This window comes from Gossypium hirsutum, chromosome A03 (genome assembly GCF_007990345.1).
Source record: "Gossypium hirsutum isolate 1008001.06 chromosome A03, Gossypium_hirsutum_v2.1, whole genome shotgun sequence".
NCBI lineage: Eukaryota > Viridiplantae > Streptophyta > Magnoliopsida > Malvales > Malvaceae > Gossypium > Gossypium hirsutum.
The window spans coordinates 8,082,425-8,100,959 of NC_053426.1; the positions used below are offsets into that span (position 1 = coordinate 8,082,425).

The 18,535-nt window shown below is 32.8% G+C and overlaps 3 protein-coding genes across 9 annotated transcripts; 2 read left to right on the forward strand and 1 right to left on the reverse strand.

Annotated features, from left to right (window-relative positions):
* Positions 1–1,418: 1,418 nt before the first annotated feature.
* On the forward strand, positions 1,419–3,176 carry LOC107885933 (uncharacterized). Of its 2 annotated transcripts, XM_016809699.2 has the most exons (4): positions 1,419–1,679; positions 1,789–1,831; positions 1,973–2,102; positions 2,860–3,176. In XM_016809699.2, the coding sequence occupies exons 1-4, from the start codon at positions 1,556–1,558 to the stop codon at positions 2,944–2,946; spliced, it is 384 nt and encodes a 127-aa protein (XP_016665188.1). In that variant the 5' UTR covers positions 1,419–1,555; the 3' UTR covers positions 2,947–3,176. The 2 variants fall into 2 exon arrangements, with proteins under 2 accessions (XP_016665188.1, XP_016665190.1); XM_016809701.2 differs by lacking the exons at positions 1,973–2,102; positions 2,860–3,176 and having other exon boundaries at positions 1,789–1,835.
* Positions 3,177–4,384: 1,208 nt separating this feature from the next.
* Positions 4,385–5,036, forward strand: LOC107887990 (60S ribosomal protein L18a-3-like). The gene has a single exon (XM_016812188.2). It carries the CDS (start codon positions 4,493–4,495, stop codon positions 4,967–4,969), a length of 477 nt encoding a protein of 158 aa, XP_016667677.1. The 5' UTR covers positions 4,385–4,492; the 3' UTR covers positions 4,970–5,036.
* A 2,141-nt stretch (positions 5,037–7,177) lies between these two features.
* On the reverse strand, positions 7,178–16,273 carry LOC107885934 (UDP-glucuronic acid decarboxylase 5). 6 transcript variants are annotated; one of them, XM_041107457.1, is made up of 15 exons: positions 14,777–15,273; positions 14,571–14,691; positions 13,479–13,613; positions 12,082–13,134; positions 9,700–9,786; positions 9,497–9,584; positions 9,284–9,375; positions 9,142–9,206; positions 8,974–9,062; positions 8,702–8,779; positions 8,525–8,618; positions 8,241–8,307; positions 8,072–8,135; positions 7,915–7,955; positions 7,178–7,621 (listed from the first exon to the last, which is right to left on the reverse strand). In XM_041107457.1, the coding sequence occupies exons 2-15, from the start codon at positions 14,658–14,660 to the stop codon at positions 7,436–7,438; spliced, it is 2,229 nt and encodes a 742-aa protein (XP_040963391.1). In that variant the 5' UTR covers positions 14,661–14,691; positions 14,777–15,273; the 3' UTR covers positions 7,178–7,435. The 6 variants fall into 6 exon arrangements, with proteins under 6 accessions (XP_040963391.1, XP_016665191.1, XP_040963394.1 ...); XM_016809702.2 differs by lacking the exons at positions 12,082–13,134; positions 13,479–13,613 and having other exon boundaries at positions 14,777–16,273; XM_041107460.1 differs by lacking the exons at positions 12,082–13,134; positions 13,479–13,613 and having other exon boundaries at positions 14,571–15,221.
* Positions 16,274–18,535: the final 2,262 nt, after the last annotated feature.

Sequence of the window (18,535 nt, forward strand, 5' to 3'; positions counted from 1 at the left end):
TGGTTTAGTGTTTGATTCGTGATTGTTCGAGCCCACACTTGAAGCGATTCATGGTACAAGAATAGCAAAAAAGGTTGTTTAGTTGAAAGCCAAGAACGTTAAGGATTCGTCTCACACAAGGCACATATGCTTTTCGGGAAAAGATTATTGCTATAAATATAAAACAATTGGTTTGGTTTTCAAATAATTTAATTTTTCGTTGTGACGAAAAATTATTTTTAAATTGGATTTTTTCCAATATAATCATAGGCATGTATCCTAGGATTCTATCAATAAGAGGTAGTTAAACCTAAATAGACTCCTTGTTGTCTTGGAAGTGTGTTCACATTAGGATAGCATTCAGCTCCAAGCCCGGGTGGTAGGTCCTATTTAAAGTGGGACGGGTGGTCCAAGAAGTTAATACAAAGTCAATGATGTCTTTTGGGCTTGTCACATGTCTTCTCGATAGAGATAGAGGGATATAACATATATATTTTCTATATGTGTGGTTGGTAGGAAAGATGAAAAAACCTAAAAGCATTAGTAAATTTCTTTCTATCAATTGCTTGGTATAATTGAAAAATAAGAGGAAAGAAATAAAACTTTTTAGAAATTTATAATTTTGAATTAACATGCACCCTTTTTTAAATTTTCTATCGTTATATCATCCCAATTTGGAAAGATTGATTTTTATGAGTTAAGATGAAAAATGATTATATAATTTTTTTGTTCTTCAAGTTATATTTCCTATTAACCATACTTAAAATTTATTTCTTTCAACTTTTTCACCCATCATTCAGTTTTTCTATTTTGGATAAACTACACCATTAGTTACTAAACTATGAATAAGTTTTCGTTTTAATTACTTAACTAAAAAAGTTACAATTCAACATTAAACTATTCGAAAGTTATCATTCAAGTCACTGAACTATTCAAAATTTTTTATTTAAGTCACGGACTGTCAAGTTTTTTTCTTTAAAGTTCCGCTAGTGAGCTTTAAGCAACGATTGAACGATCTGTTTGGTGGATCAATACCGATCAATGAGTAGAAAAACATGCCTTAGATCCAAGTCGATTCGATGGTCATTGTTGGGTATTAGAGAAAAAAGTTGTTTGAATTTTGACTAGCAAATTCGTGATGTCCAAAGTTGTTTCATGAAAAAAAACTGAGTTGTAAAAGATAATAAGAAAAAGAGATTTCAATTGGCACAAACAGTGTGAACAAAGAAAGTCATATAACATTGATTTTAACAGTCCAGTGACTTAAATGAAAACTTTTGAATAATTTAGTAACTAAATTATAACTTTTTTAGTTAAATGACTAAAATATGAACTTATCTATAATTTAGTAACTAAAGTGTAATTTACCCTCTATTTTCTGACCCAAACCCAAGCATCTAATCCTTCGATAGGCCCGATCTTAACAGACCTTCTGATCATCCAACGGCCGTGACAAAACCATAAACTTAACTTAGAAGAAAATACCCATCTCCTCCTTCAAGACCTTGGTTATATCTACCAAAGTAAAAACACCAAACAGCAAAGAATCAGAAGAAAAAAAAAAGGCCAAAGGAAGATGAAGAGGTGGTTCGATCCATGGCCTGTGTTCTACAAGAGAGAGTTCAATCGCACTTGGCCTTTCCTTGTTGGCTTCGCCGTCACCGGAACCATCATCACCAAGTTCTCCCTTGGTCTAACCGGTAACACACTTTTTTTTTTTTTAAAAACTTCCGATTCATGATATACGTATTTTCATACATCAGTAGATATGGAAATATACCGATCAACATTTATTATTATTTTTTGCAGAGGAAGATGCTAAGAACTCTCCCTTTGCTCAGAAGCACAAGAGGTAATCAAACCCTAATTCCCGATTTATTATTTTTCTTTTTTTTTTGTTAAATTGGATTGAACTGAACCAATGATTAAAGGCTTTGTGTGGTCCCTTTACATAGATTTTAGGGATTTGTAACTTCTGTTTGTCTTGGGACAGATCTGAGGATCGTGTTTACACTTTGAAGGGCTACTGGTTCCCCCCACCCCTGCTAATTGGAATAATTTCCATTTCGAATGTAGCAATGTTTCAAAATTGTAGAAGCTACTGGGTTGTGTTCGATTTTGACGTACGAAACATTGAAAAATTGAAGTCTTTCATTGTTTGTGATGCTTTTGATGTTTGAAAATGGAAACATTTTTTTTCATTGTGTAAGCAAAACTGTATTGAAAAAAAGCACAATGAACTGTAAGAGTTTAATTCAATTTACTTGTGGGATACGTGTCAATCCTGAGTTAGGCATGTTAGCATGGCATTTTCGTCTGTTTGAATGCTGGTTGAGAAGAGAATCAAAATGATTGGAGAGAAATAAAACAAAGCAAAATGATTTAAATTTGATCTGAGAGGACACTGATTATCAGTTAGAAAAAAAAAAGAAAAGTTACAATCATGAGGCAATTGATTATTTTTTATCAAGGGACTGAGTGGTATGCTTTGAAAATTAAAAGGTTTTATTAGTTATGGTTGTTTGGTTCTTTGTGATGTATTTCTAATATTCTTAACCACTTCTAGCATGGGTAGTTCTGAACCTGTAATAATCTTATTATACGTTACTACGTTACCACATCAATGGCCACAGAATAAGTGGTTTTAGGAAATCAATCTATAATTTGATGCTTCTCAAGGATTTTAACAGCATTGACACATAGGGCTATGAAACATTGTCCTTTTTTTCCTTTCCTTCTGAAAATGCTATGGTTTGAGCTTTTGTTTAATCCTGGACAGTTACATTTTCATGTTCTATCTTCCCTCTTTAGGAATGATAGATGCTTGAAACATGATCTGGAGTTGTAAATAATGGTTATTTTGTATTCTTTGTCATGCAGGTGATCCAACTGATTTCAAAAGCCTATATGGTTGCAGTCCCTTGGTATGAGAGGCTCAGCTGTTTTCCTTTTTCCTTTTTCCAATGAACAATGAAAATAACAGAAGACATTAGTTCTGAGTACACTTTATTTTGTGAATTATGATTTTTGTCATCAATTAATGATTTTGCTTTGAATAAGGTTAAAACACACTTCCAGTTAGTGATTATGTTTGATGCCCTTGATTCTGGGTTTATGATATTGAGAATCAAAACATGACAGTTTGTGCCATTGTTTGCCAATTATTAGTTAATGAACTTAATGATGGTTAAGGATGAGTTGTAGCTTGTACAGCTAGCTGTTGTAAGTGTATACGGTGCTCGGCGTGTTTGGATTAGAAACCATGGGCAACACTGGTTTAAACCATAGGTTGGAAGGTGTTGACATAGAGTTTCAACCACTTGATGAGTTGTTCTATTCTATTGATTTTTGATATAGACCTTCAAACATATTGTCCATCAAGTGGATCGATGTACTTACGAAAGAAATTAAGCTAGAGGTTTAAACAATAGTTATAGCTCAAGCTATACGAAGTTCAAGGTTGATTTAAAATAAGGTCGTAATCGGTTCGTGCTTAGCTGAGCAAGAAGTTTGACTTGAAATTCGAGGGTTAAAGTTTGACTGGATATTTGTGTGTTAGTTTGAAATTTTGATTTTTTATACTCAGTATGCCCACTTCCGAATTATAACTTCACTCAAGATTGATTCGACCCAAATTTGACAAAACAATAATCTAATTGAATTTCAGTTTTTTTTTTCCTTTAAATTTGGAATTGGATTTGGAAGTAAGAGTGTGAGCAGGGTTGCAAAAGAGTTCAATGAGCAGTTGGGTGAACAAAAGTCGAGGTTTATTAATTAAAGCATCAGTACTTTTGCTTCGATTCACAATTAACGTTGAAAAATAAACTGTAAAATCTGATCTAATTAATTAGGAGTTAAACCCAACATAATACCATACAAAATTAAGGGTAAACTCCGTATGTATTCATCGGAGTTTCTTTTTTACTACCAAATTATAAAATAGTGAATTAATTATTTAATTTTTCTTTTCTTGATCACCAACTGTCAAATGGTTAACGAAAACATGATAACTTTCAAAATTAACATAATAATAAATATAACCCTTAATATTTACACGGTATCAAATTAATCTTAATTTTTAAAAATTTAATCCCTAATATTTATATATTATGTTAATTTGGTCTTAATTTTTAAAAATGTAATCCTCAATGTTTACGCATTACCTAATTTTTAAAAATATAACACAATGCGCAATGTGTAAATTAGAAATAAAAATACATTTAAAAAAAAATTATATTTATTACTAAACTAGATATTCCCCAAATACAATGCTTTCCTTGTACTTCAAACAAAGGAGAACTTGGTATCTCATAACGACAATTAACTCATTTTTTGTAGCTTGAGCTGGTTGCCATTGAAGCAAAATAATATTTTTTTTTAGCTTTAGACTTAAATTTGAGTTGAATTAACGAAGTGAGTACTTTTTACTTTAAGGTCTGTTTGTTTGGAAGTAAAACATTTTCCGGAAAAGAACCCTTTAATGTAATATTTACCCAAGGATCTCTTAACTCTCATGATATTACTCTCTTTTCTTTTTAATGCTTGGTATCTAAATCAAATTTCTCTGCAGATATTTGAGAAGAACTCTACCAAGATCAAGAATTATGGTATATGGCTCCGCTACCAAAGCCATACTGTTTATCATAACATGTACAAGGAATACCGTGACACTACTCTAAACGGAGCTGTTGAACAGAAGTACACTGAGATCACTTCTCGCCACAGAGTCCGATTCCCATGTATCCAGATTATCAAGACTGCAACTATCCCAGCCAAGCTATGCAAGAGAGATGACACCAAGCAGCTCCACAACTCCAAAATCAAGTTCCCATTGGTGTTCAATAAGGTAAGGTCGCCTACCAGGAAGCTGAAAATCACTTACAAGGCATCAAAGCTTAACTTATTTGAGTTCTCTCATTGCAATGAAAAGAGAGTTAATGTGGTTTATAGTTCTAAAATTTTTGGTAGTGAACATCTGTCAGTTTGTTGATTGGATATTGTTTTTCATTTGAGAAGCCTAGGCCACATCTGACTGGTTGAAGTTGAATTTTCTTTAATTTACTGTCACATTTTGTTTACTTCGATGAGCTGATTTGCAATGTTTAAACTTTATTGTCCAGGGTTTTTGTTTCTCAAAGGTAACTAGGACGTTTTAGTAAAAGAAATTGCTGGCTTTATTTCACAAGTTTTCTAATAAATTTGATGGTGTATCATTTTTTGGGAGTTGAATTTGGTAACTGATGCTACATTGAGGCTTGAATTTATTATTGATCCACTAAGTTAGGCAATTGTTCTTACATTTGGTTTGGAACTAAGCAATTATTTTTGTTTTAAGGCTTGAATTTTTGTTTTGTCCAAGTTAAATCCCAAAACATGGCAATGGTTCCTATATAATGGTTTAAATTTTTTTTGTCTAACTTTTTTAGAGTAATTTAAGAACTTGGCAACTTGTACATGCTTGATATTAAATATAAATTTATTAATATATATAATAAACTCAATTAAACAATGAAAAATAATAAATTCTTAAATACATATTTTTTTAATTTAAAACAGCTTTTCTGTAAATTATTTTCAGGAAATCTGCCAAACAACAGAACATATTTTACACAGATTTATCTAAACACCAGAAAAGTAAATCATTTCCAGAAAAGTAAATCATTTCCAGAAAAGTAAATCATTTTCCAAAAATCATTTTCCGGAAAATATTTTACTGGCAAACAAACGGAGTCTTAGAGAAATTGGATTTGCTATTTCTCAAAATTTGGGTTATTTTGTTTCTTCTTGTTTTTTATTTTTCCATTGAGTCAAACACATGGACCAAGTGGTAGCATTTAATCTCTCTTATTTACCAACGAAATCCTTTGATGTTGGCCTTAGTGATCGATAATGCGAGTTAATTCATGGCTCTATCTGATTCTAAAAGTTGATGGTTACAAAGGCACTTTCGTTTTCCTTTTAATAGTAGGTTAATTGAATGGGTGACGAAGCTCTTTGTATTTGTCAAAGACGGTAATAACGACGATGACAATAACAAGAGTAGCTCGATTTAATTGACGTTGAACGATTCAAGTGTGAATCTTATAAAATTGGTAAAGAGTGAAACGATGAAGATAGAGTTAGTTCAACTGTTAGCTTCATTCTAACGATGAAGGATCAGAGTATCAAGAGAAAAGAATGAGAAAATGAAAAATTATTATCCTAGGGTTTTGGGGGTTTCCAATTTTAGTAGATTTCCTATGAGACTTAGATGAAGATTTTTTTAAGTTTTGTTAAGGGTCACAAAGAAAATCAAAAGTAAAAAAAAAATCAAATTACACCATGTGTAAACATGGAGGGATAAATTTTTTAGAATTAACAGTTAAATTGACACTGTATAAACGTTAAAGGTTAAAGTTGCTGTTATGCAAATTTTAAAAGCCGCCACATCATTTTTTTTAGCCATTAAATGGTTGGTTGCTCAAATATGAAAAATTGAATAAAGGGATGACTATTTTGTAACTTTTTATAGTTAGATAACAAAAAGAAAAAAACTAATAATTGGGTGACTACCAATGTATTTTACCCTAAAATTAATAAATCAAATTTAAAATCGACTCTGAATCCAAAATAACATAATAAAATAAATAACATAACACAATATTTACCATGTTGTCAAAAGTGTTTTTTAAGAAAATAAAATATTCGTTAATTAAGTCTTAACTCAATTGGTATCAGTTTTATTCGTTGATTGAGTCTTAACTCGATTGACATTGGTATTGTTATCCATGCAAGACTACATAGGTTCAAACGCGCTTCCTATTTTAAGGGTTGAAAAAATACTATAAATAATTTCAAGCATTATATCAAAAAGAACAGAAATAATAATTTGATTTAGTTCTAAAAAGCAAAATATATTTGATTTATAATTCTTTGACGGTGCAAAGCTATACATTTGGGTAGAATGAAATGAAAGAGAGAACGCTATACCGCTGGACTTATTTAATTGGAGATTAAAAGGATAATTTCATTTTTAGCTAAAAAGTTAAAAGTTTGAAAATTTTTTAGTACGTAAAATCAAAGTTTTGATTCAAAAGAACTAAACAACCGTAAACAAAGCCAAAGTCAGATTGTCAACTCATTGTTGTAAAGTGTCAGCCAAATATAGCATATATAACAGAATCATAAACAATTTTATTAATTGCTATAACAAACAAAATTCAAGGCAACAAACACCATTTATAAGCCCTGCCAAAATTAAAATAGTTTCACAAACTCTTCACATTTTGTGGGATACATTGGTTTATTTTCTATGGCATCATAAAGAACAAAACAAGGCAAAGGAGATAGCATTAACTATATTAAATCACACAACATAAGCTCCCAGTTTCCCACCACAAGCACTGAAATCGCTCAATCCAAAATTTCACCTTCTATATAATTTCATTAAAGTACTTTTTTTTTTAATAAAAAAAATTCATTTCTCTTTGGAGACTCCGAGCCTCAACCTAAAATCCTCCTCCATCAGAGGAAGACCGTCTCGCAACTTCATTTTCGGCTCCCAACCTAGCAATTCTTTCGCTTTTGTGATGTCAGGTTTTCTTTGCCGTGGATCGTCTGGAGTGTTCTCCACCATCTTTATCTCCACCTTCGGATTAATAAGCTGCAATGATACACACCAGATAGGGTACAAAAACTTTCAAGACACCCGGAAAAACCAAGAAAAAAAAAAAGCAGTACTTTGCATCCCCCATTCCTTTGTCTCCATGTTTTCAGATTTTCGAACCCTCACTCTTTCACAGTATGGTATTCAAAACAAAGTCCGAAATAAGCAAATATGCCCCAACTTCAAGATGTTCAAAACAGATTTGAGCTACTCCCGAGTACTTTAAACAGATTATCTCTGTGTGTGTGTGTGTAAGGATGTGAAAACACCAATGAAACCATGAAACTAACCTCCTTTACTATCTCAGCAAGCTCAAGCATTGTAAATTCACCTAAAGCAGTACAAAAGGCACATAAAGCAGTAAGTGCATGAGAACGGACATAGGTCTCAGAGCAATCAGTAAATCCTAGACGAACATTTCATATAACACAAAGATTGAGGGATAACCTGGATTCCCAATATTGATTGGACCAGTGTTCTCCCCCTCCATGAGTCGAATAAGGCCATCAACCTAGTCATTTATGCAAATGTTATACTTTAATTTATTATAATAGATGGATATCATCACAAGGAATTAAAGCTAGTAAAATTGTTAAAATATATAAGTAGAGCATACCATGTCAGAGACAAAACAAAAACTGCGAGTTTGTGTACCAGGTTTTTGAACTGTCAGTGGTTCACCACTGCAAAGTGCAAAAGAGAAGTGAAATGAGAGAGAAATTGATTCAAGTGAAAAAAAACTAGAGGGAAAAGATTTTATTTTATTTTTTTAAATTGATTAAAAGGTAAGAAAATTTAGGCAACAACAGTCTCCAAACAGAGATGTGAATGGGGACCTAATTGATAACAAAACTAAGAATAAAATGGAGAAGATATAGCGCATTAAATCACACTAATTACCGCAGTGCTTGAGCTATGAAATTGCTAACAACACGCCCATCATCGATGTTCATCCGTGGCCCATATGTGTTGAAGATTCTAGCAATGCGGATCTCTATGGAAAAGGAAAAAAAGAAAAATGTCAAGACTTATGAAAAATAACAGGATGACATCATTCAGGAAACCAAGAAAATTTACCTATCCCATGCTGCCTATGGTAATCAAACATTAGGGTCTCAGCCACACGCTTCCCTTCATCATAGCAACTCCGAACCCCTATAACAAAAACAAGATGTTTAGTGCTAGAGTAATGTTGTCATAACATTATACATTCTGCAAAGCTGAATTCTATGTTCATTGTATCTCCTAGGTTCAATTCCTCATTAGAATTTTGACAGATTTGAAAAGAAATGAAGTACTCTATCTTCCACGAGAAAAAATGTGTCATTGGAGGATCTCCATAGACTTACCGATTGGGTTCACATTGCCCCAGTATGTTTCGGGCTGTGGATGGATAAGAGGATCTCCATACACTTCCGAAGTTGATGTGAGCAAGATCCTGAAACATAAATACCAATCAAGTAGAGCCAAAGAAAAGGGGCGCTCAAATAAATTGATAAAGAACTGCATTCCCTTACCTTGCTCCAACTCGCTTCGCAAGTCCCAGCATGTTCAGTGTGCCAATGACATTTGTCTTTATTGTCTATTAGAAAACAAGAGTAAAAATTAATGAACTGCTCAGAAATATTTTAGAAAGAATCCCAAAACACCAACACCCACCTTCACAGGGTTGTGTTTGTAGAAAATTGGAGAAGCTGGACATGCAAGGTGGTAAATCTGATCGACCTCGACCAACAATGGCTCAGTAACATCTGCAAAAAAAAAGGAATATAGTTACCAGACATCTGTTAGACCTTTATGGTAATGAGAAAGGAACACATTGATGTTAAGAGACCCTGGAACAATAACAAGCTAAACGATATGAGAACCCACCATGACGAATAAGCTCAAATCTAGGATGACCGATCCATTTTCTAAGATTGTCCTTGGATCCAGTGAAGTAGTTATCAACAACAATCACCTAAATACAAGGTAGACATGAATAATGGTATAGAACATGATATTTGTAATTCACCAGTCCAACACTACATTTCTAAACAAGGTAACAAAGCTTGGATATGATGAGAAAATCTAACCTCATTTTTCTCGTTTTCCATCAATTTGTCAACTAAGTGGGAGCCGATAAAACCAGCTCCTCCAGTAACCAAAATCCTCATGTTGGACTGTAGTGAACAGTAAAAAAGATAAGTCTTAGTGATATAAATGGAATGTAAATGAAGATAAAACATAATGCAACCGAAGAAACAAAAAGCTTATTACAAGATTGTAGAAATCAGAGTATTATATATTAAATAGAACATAAATCAGAGTTTTTATATACAACCTATGACACTACTTTAGGAAACTCTAAGTTAGGAAATATACTAAATAGGAAATATGATCCCTTAAAATAAGGGATTTTAATAAAAAGAATATCTACAAAATATTCCTAAAATATTTACAGAATATTCCTACACTCCCCCTCAAGCTGGAGAATATACATTGTATAATCCCAGCTTGAATAGGAATTTATTGAACACAGGTTTTGGCAAAGCCTTGGTAAGAATGTCTGCAATCTGTCCTTCTGAAGGAATGTAAGAAAGAGTGGCTGTCTTTTTGTTGACTTGATCAGCAATAAAATGCCTATCAATTTCAACATGCTTTGTTCGGTCATGTTGAACTGGGTTCTTGGCAATCTGAATGGCAGATTGATTATCACACAAAACTTCAAAGTGATCCTCCTGATTTGTGCCAAGTTCTTTTAGTAATTTAAGTAGCCAAATTCCTTCGCATATCCCCAAAGCTAGTGCTCTAAATTCAGCTTCAGCACTACTTCTTGAAACAACAGATTGTTTCTTACTTCTCCAAGTTGTAAGGTTACCCCAAACAAAAGTGCAGTACCCACTAGTGGATCTTCTTTCAGTGAGATCTCCAGCCCAACTAGAGTCTGTAAAAATCTTAACAGTTCTGTCTTGTGTCTTCTTAAACATTAAGCCGTGTCCTGGAGTTTTCTTCAAGTACTTGAGAATTCTATTTGCTGCTGCCATATGCTCTTCAGTAGGATTAGTCATGTGTTGACTTATCACATTTACGGGAAAAGCTATATCTGGCCTTGTCAAGGATAAGTAGATTAGTTTCCCAACTAACCTTTGAAATTTCTCTCTGTCTACTAAGGACTCATCTTCTTTATTGAATCTCAAGTTTGCCTCCATTGGTGTATCAGCCGGCTTACAGCCAAGAAAACCAGTTTCTTTGAGTAAATCAAGTACATACTTTCTCTGGTTGATCACAAGTCCTTCTTTTGATCTTGCCACCTCCATTCCTAGGAAATACCTTAGCTTTCCCAAGTCCTTGGTTTCGAATTCCCTGTTTAACAACTTCTTCAAATTGCTAATCTCTTCCTCATCATCTCCAGTAAGAATGATGTCATCCACATACACAATTAGGATAGCTTTCTTATTTGTAGAAGTTACCTTGATGAAAAGCGTATGATCGGCAAGGGACTGCTTGTAGCCATTTTGAAGAATGACTTTAGTGAACCTCTCGAACCAAGCTCTGGGTGATTGTTTTAACCCGTATAGAGACTTGTTGAGCTTGCAAACCTTGTTGCTACCTTCAATAGACTTTAAGCCAGGTGGCAATTGCATATAGACTTCTTCCTCAAGCTTGCCATTAAGAAATGCGTTTTTTACATCAAGTTGGTGTAATTTCCAATCGCAATTTACAGCCAAACTTAGGAGTACTCGAATAGTGTTAAGCTTTGCCACATGTGCAAAAGTTTCTGTGAAGTCTATCCCATATGTTTGCGTGAAACCTCTGGCCACTAGTCTAGCTTTGTATCGTTGAATACTGCCATTGGAGTTATACTTTACAGCAAAGATCCATTTACAGCCGACAGCCTTTTTTCCTTGAGGAAGGTCTGTAATGGTCCAAGTAGCATTTTTCTCTAGTGCACAAATTTCCTCTTCAACAGCCCTTCTCCATTTTGGATCCTTTAGAGCTTCAGCTATGCTTGTGGGAACCTGTTCTTTATCCAAAGTTGCTGTAAATGCTTGAAAAGACGGCATCAATGAATTATAACCAGTAAATTTTTCAATAGGATGCTTGGTGCACTGTCTAACCCCTTTTCTAATAGCAATAGGAAAGTCATCTAGAGTAGTGGACTTACTGATTTCTTCTTCCATTTCGGCAGCTGGACCCAAATCCAATTCTCGGCAAGAATCAGATTGCAAAACAGTCTCAGGGATATGTCTTCTTTTTCTTGTGTAGACACGAAGCTGTTTGGGTGATGGTGTTTTTTGAAGACTGTCAATTGGAGTAGGTGTATTTTCAGGAAGAGTGTTTAAAGTGGGTGTAGGTGAATTAGTCATAGGTACTACAGGAGAATCAATGGGAGCATTCACAGGTGACAGATCTGCAGGTAATGGCGAACAAGATGGCAATTCTGAAGGTTGACAATGAAGATTAGAAGGAGATACCTGTTGTGGCTGAAAATCACTCCATGTTTCCCCCTGAATTTCAGCCTGAGTGAAATAGGAATCCTGCTCATAAAATGTTATATCCATAGTGGTGAAAAATCGTTTAGAAGGAGGATGATAGCATTTATAACCCTTCTTAAGTGAAAAATACCCAACCAATACACATTTTAAAGACTTAGGATCTAACTTGGACTTATTAGGAGCAATATTTTGGATAAAAACAGTGCAGCCAAAAATTTTAAGTGGCAGAATGGAGGAGATAGGCTTAAAATGAGGAAAGTGCTGCAAAAATATAGATTGAGGCGTTTGAAATTTTAAAACCTTACTAGGCATCCGGTTGATTAAATATGTGGCAGTTAATAAGGCTTCCCCCCACAAATATTTAGGAACATTAGTGGTAAATAGAAGAGAACGAGTAACTTCAAGAAGGTGCCTATTTTTTCTTTCGGCAACGCCGTTTTGCTGTGGGGTTCCAACACAAGAACTAATCTGAACTATGCCCTTTTCCTTAAAAAAATCACCTAAAGACCTAGCAAAAAATTCACTGCCATTATCAGATTTAAAGAGCTGGATTTTAGACCCAAATTGAGTGAGAACCATGTTATAAAATTGCACAAAAACACTAGCTGTTTCAGATTTATCTTTCAGCAAATAAGTCCAAGTTATCCTACTGTGATCATCAATAAAAGTGATAAACCACTTACAATTATCAGCATTCTTCACCCGAGAAGGACCCCAAATATCACTATGGATCAAAGCAAAAGGGTAAGAAGGCTTGTATGTAGAAGGAAAATAAGATGATTTAGTATGTTTAGCAAGAGAGCAAACTTTGCAAGAAAAAGAATTAGGCCTTTTATTAATGAATAGAGCAGGAAACAATTTTGCAAGGTATTGGAAACTAGGATGGCCTAAACGAAAGTGCCATAACATAACAGTATCAACTTTTCCTAAAGCGGTAAATGACTTGGAGATCTCGATTTTAGGAGAGGTAGGGAGGATGTAGAGACCATTATGCAAGCTGGCCTTACCAATCATCTTCTTCGAGATCAGTGCCTGCAAAGTACAATCACGATCATTAAAAATTACAGAGCAGTGCAAGTCTGTGGACAATTTACTAACAGAGATGAGATTGCACGCCAGATTTGGTACAAAGAGAACATTTTTAAGTGCAATCTGTTCATTGAGAATAACAGTGCCATGTCCCTCTATTTTGCACAAGGTACCATCAGCCGTTTTGACAGCTTTACCAAAGGTATGGAAAAAATTGTGAAACAATGCCTTGTTACCAGTCATATGATCCGTAGCACCAGAATCGAGGATCCAATTAGGATTCAACTGGGAGGAGAAAAATGCAGTAGAAGAAAGGTTACCTTCTGGATCTTTTATGACCAGATTACCTTCACAAGACCCTTGACTAGACGAATCTGATGGAGCATCGGAACCAGAAAAATTTTCTGGATTTGAAGTAATCTCCGAAGTAGGAGAAGGAGTTTCGGACATGGTCTAGGTTGAAAAAGAAATCGTAACCTAAGCTGATACCATGTAGAAATCAGAGTATTATATATTAAATAGAACATAAATCAGAGTTTTTATATACAACACACTACTTTAGGAAACTCTAAGTTAGGAAAGATACTAAATAGGAAATATGATCCCTTAAAATAAGGGATTTTAATAAAAAGAATATCTACAAAATATTCCTAAAATATTTACAGAATATTCCTACAAAGATGTAATTAGATCAAGGGCATAAAGATCAAGAGTAATTAGATAAACAAGATCTCAGACAATATTCACATATCTAAGCTGAATATCGAACCATAATAATGGATCTATACTCGTGGAGCTACCTGTTCGGGAGGGGCAACCATATTGAGATTCATCATCAAATTATCTGAGGATGATTCTCAATAGATCTGAATGAATTGCTCTTGAAGGATTGTTTATTCTTATAATAACTCTCAATTATCTCATGGCATTTATGTTGAAAAAGACAGAAAATTACACTTCAAGAAATCAAAAGAAAAGAGGTCATTTTTGGAATATGACCTGCCACATGTACCTTCGATAATCTTCTTTGAATATTAACCCGATTATCCAACAATTAAACACATTTAATCAACTTGGTATAGTTTAGAGTGCAAATCAAGAATAGATCCATGAAGCTAAGAGTACTGTCACCAACTGTTAGTACATTGTGATATAGCATATAATTTAATATGCTGAGGGACCATAGTAGCATACATTGTCTGCCCCCACTTTAAGTTGCTCTAATTAAACCATTTTCCTTAAGCCATAATCAAAGGACTAAGCTCAATATAATTTCTTTTAACAAATTACATAATTCACACAAAAAAGGCAGCTACTCAGATGCAGAACATCAACATCATTCACTATCAATTAACATAATGAAAGAGAAAACTGCGTAACATATTTATGAAAATGAGCTGATACCATTATTTTAGTATAAAATAAATAAATAAAAAGACCTGGAAAAACTTGGAAAAACGCAATGGAGATGGCAAAGGTGGTGGCTTTGAGGGTGTTTGTTGTTCCCCATTTGATGAATTTGCTGCCATTGCTCAGATCTCGCGACTTAAACTCAAAAACCTACCAGAGAAGAGGGACTCATTGAGAATTTTTTAAAAAAGGGGATAGAGTTTGGATCAAGGATTTGAGAAACAAAAAAGAAAACCTGATTCAAAATTTGCGAGATTGATCTCTTACTGAACACACACAAAGTCCTGGGATCGAATAGTGTTATTTATAGCTTCAAAAAAATGGTTCTAAAAACCGAAACTTTGTTCCACCGAACAAATTTCCAAAATAAAAAATAAAAAATTTAAATTGGGGAGCCTTCAAATTTACGAAAAGTGAGAGGTTTCAATGATAGCTCCTCGATAACAATACCAAAAACTACAGACCACACCAAACTGAATTCAAAGATTGAATTTTTAAAACCTACAATACTTGAAAAAAAAAAACAGAACTAGTATATTAAAATTTCTTTTTTAAACAAACGCGGCGATTTAAAGATTAAGGTTGTAATTAGTGTATTAATGGCAGCTGCCTTGCGTTGTGTTTGCTTTAGTGGGAGGAAACACAAAAAGAATATACGTGGGATTCTTTTAGGTCTAATTTATCCCTGTTCCTTATATTCTTCATAATTTTAAATTTAGTCCCCTTTTTCTTTTCCCTTGGAAATAAATAGTCTCTCTAATTTTAATTAAATAGTCTCTCTAATTTTAATTTCAAACGATCCGTTAATTTATTTATTTTTAAATCCCAATACCTATAATAACTTTAATTTTAAAATTAGAGTTTTAAATATTGAAATGATACATATTTAAATTGATAAATTATTGAACATCAAATTAACCAAAAAAAAAAATACAAGCTTAAGAGAAGACTGAGAAAATAATTAAGGAAAAAAATCTTTTCATTTCATTCAAAATACTCTAATCTCTCAGCATTAGAGACAAGTAATATTTATACAAAATATAGAGAAATTTCTTCATACTTTCACAAAGCTCCCAACATCCATAAAAGAGAGAAGAAATAAAGTTTGTGAATTAATGTAATTTAGTTATTTTTTATTAAATCCACCATTTTTACTTAAAGTTTATGAAATTTTTCATAACCACCAAAAAAGAAAAGTGAAATAAAAATTCTAGAGAGTTCGATTATCATTTTGGAAACAAGAAATTAGAGTTGGAAGTGAAGGAAGTTAAGAGAATTTAGGAAATCAAGGTATCAAGGCTTGAAGATGAAGATGGAAGTGTGCGAAAGGTTAGGTTAATGAAGAAATTAGTTAAGAAATTAAGGTAAGTGGTTTAAATTATTACGTTCTATTTATTTTGAGGGTTTAATCTAATAAGATATTATAAAAATTAATTTTTTATAATTATTTTCTATGTTGTAAGTAAAGAAAATATTATGTTTATGTACGAAGAGAATGGTGAATGACAACTGGATGAATGATTCAAAATTTATTAGGTGTGAATGATGAATTGTGTATTTGTGATGCTGAAAGTAGTAAATATTTATTTTGAATATTATTTGGATGAGTAAATTAAAAAATTATTTGTTAATGTGATTAATTTGATAAAAATTAAAGTAATGATTAAATTTTAAATTTGAAAAAAAATTGAAATTAAGGATTTAAATAGAGAGATCAAATTTTTTATTTTTACGATAAGACTATAAAAATATGATAGTTAACATATTGGAAAGTTTATACTTAAATTAGGATGTTTTAGAATAAAAGGACTAAATTGAGAAATTTTTAAAAGTTCAAATTTTAAAAGTTGAAATGTGGAAATCTGGAATTTTAATATCTTAATTGTTATGTATGATTTTTTCTATTTGAAAAATTAGAAAAGAGAACATCATGTGACAAGAACTGATGTTATAGGGATTAAATTGTAAAGATTTTAAAATATGAAAATTTGAGAAAAAGGGAGTGACTTATAAAAATCTGGGAATTCTGTGCTGTTTTTGGAAGAAGCAAATTTTGTTTTCAGGGGCTAAAATCATAAAACAGTAAAAATTGAACTTCAGAGACCAAATTGTAAAAACTGCAAAATTTAAATTTTATGAATTGTTCTGTTAAAATTTTAATATTGAAAAATAGGGATTGTTTAGCAAAATATGAAAAATATAAAAAATATATAAAAGCAGAAATAAGCAAAATAATTTAGATAAGTGGTTAGATGAAAATTTTGAGAAATTATAAGTATTAAATTAAAAAATTATTAAGTAAAAATAAATAAATATATATATATATATATATATATATAGATATTGAGAGAGAATTTAGTAAGAATGATAAGGTTAAGTGAATTATATATGAAAAAGAATATGATTAAGAGTAGATTAAGTCAATAATTAAATCCAATGATAAAGTGTCTCTATTTGAAGGGGTAACAACTAAAACTAATTCGAATTCAATAGACAAACCAGCAAGAATCAACTAACCTGTTCTTGTTCAGAAACATTATTGCCAGAAGCATTCAATGTATCACAAAGCAATTTGATTTTGGGAATGAAGAGTGTGCCTTAAAATTGAGATCTTGCTGCAAACATACAACTAATAGAACTCCATACAACAAAAGTAGTGCTTGAACCAAGCAAATGAGACAAGATTTCATCAGAAACAGTAGACAATAACCATGATGCTAGGAGCTTATCTTGTTGTCTATAAAGAACAAAGGTTGAATTCTCAACTAACTGACTGCTATCTCTTTGAACAAACTGAGCAGGGATCTCTAGAGTGCCAAATATATAACCATTCAAACCATAACCTACTATGATCAAAGCTACTTGATATTTCCATAACACGTAATTATTCTCATTTATTTTGACTATATCATGCTTTGGAAACTAATGCAATAGATGTTGACACAATTGAACGTGACTACAAACTAAGAGAAGAAGAAGTACAATTGCCTAGATTACCTGATTGAGAAACTTCATTTGAAGACTGAACTCTTACTGGAAGATTTGCAAGATTTGCAAAATGCTTTGTCTCTAAGTTGACCATCGATTTTTATCACAATCTTGAATCACCATTGTGCACATGAGTTGAAAAGCAAGTGAATGATGTTAGGCAATAGCTTTGATACCATGATTGAACATCAAAGAAACAAAAAAATACAGAAAAAGCTTAAAAGAAGACTGAGAAAATAACAGAGAAAAAAGATCTATTCATTTCATTCAAAAGACTCTAATCTCTCAGCATTACAGATGAGTCATATTTACATAAAGAATTAAAGAGTGAATAGCACTAATTCACTAAGTTGTTAACTAATTTTTTAACCAATTACAAATAATGATAAGCTAAGCTAACAGTTCATAATGGAAACTAGTTATTAGCTACAGTCACTAACAATGAATATTCATCAATAGAGTTATTAACTGGATTTTAATTTTTAAATTAAACAAATGTAAGGACCAAATTGTCAAAAATAAATTACATTAGGTACTAAATTTCGAAATTCCGACGGTTGGAAAGCATGATTAGAATCCCCTTAATGTTGAGTTCCGCGTTTGAAAAATATTTATAAACTATTTCTAGTTTTTTGAATGCAAGGGGTGGCTGCAGTTTAGTGGTAAGAATCATACGTTGTGGCTGTGGAGGCCTGGCCTCAAATCCCAGCAGCCACAAACATGTTAGATCATTTTTTTCTGTCTTGCGAATTGATACGTCTTGATATGGGAGGAAAAGAAGGTGGGAGAGCTATAAAAGCGATTCCGTACCGTGAAAACGGGGTTGTGGGAGAGCTATAAAAGCGTGTCATGCTTATTAGGTGAAGCGGTGAAGTCTTTAGCTTACGCTTTCACCGAAGTCTTTAGCTTACGCTTTCACCGAGCCAGCATGGGCCATATGAAACCACCTGTGAATCAGGAAAGGTCACCTTGACTTAGTACTTTTAAGTGACTGATAACAAATGGA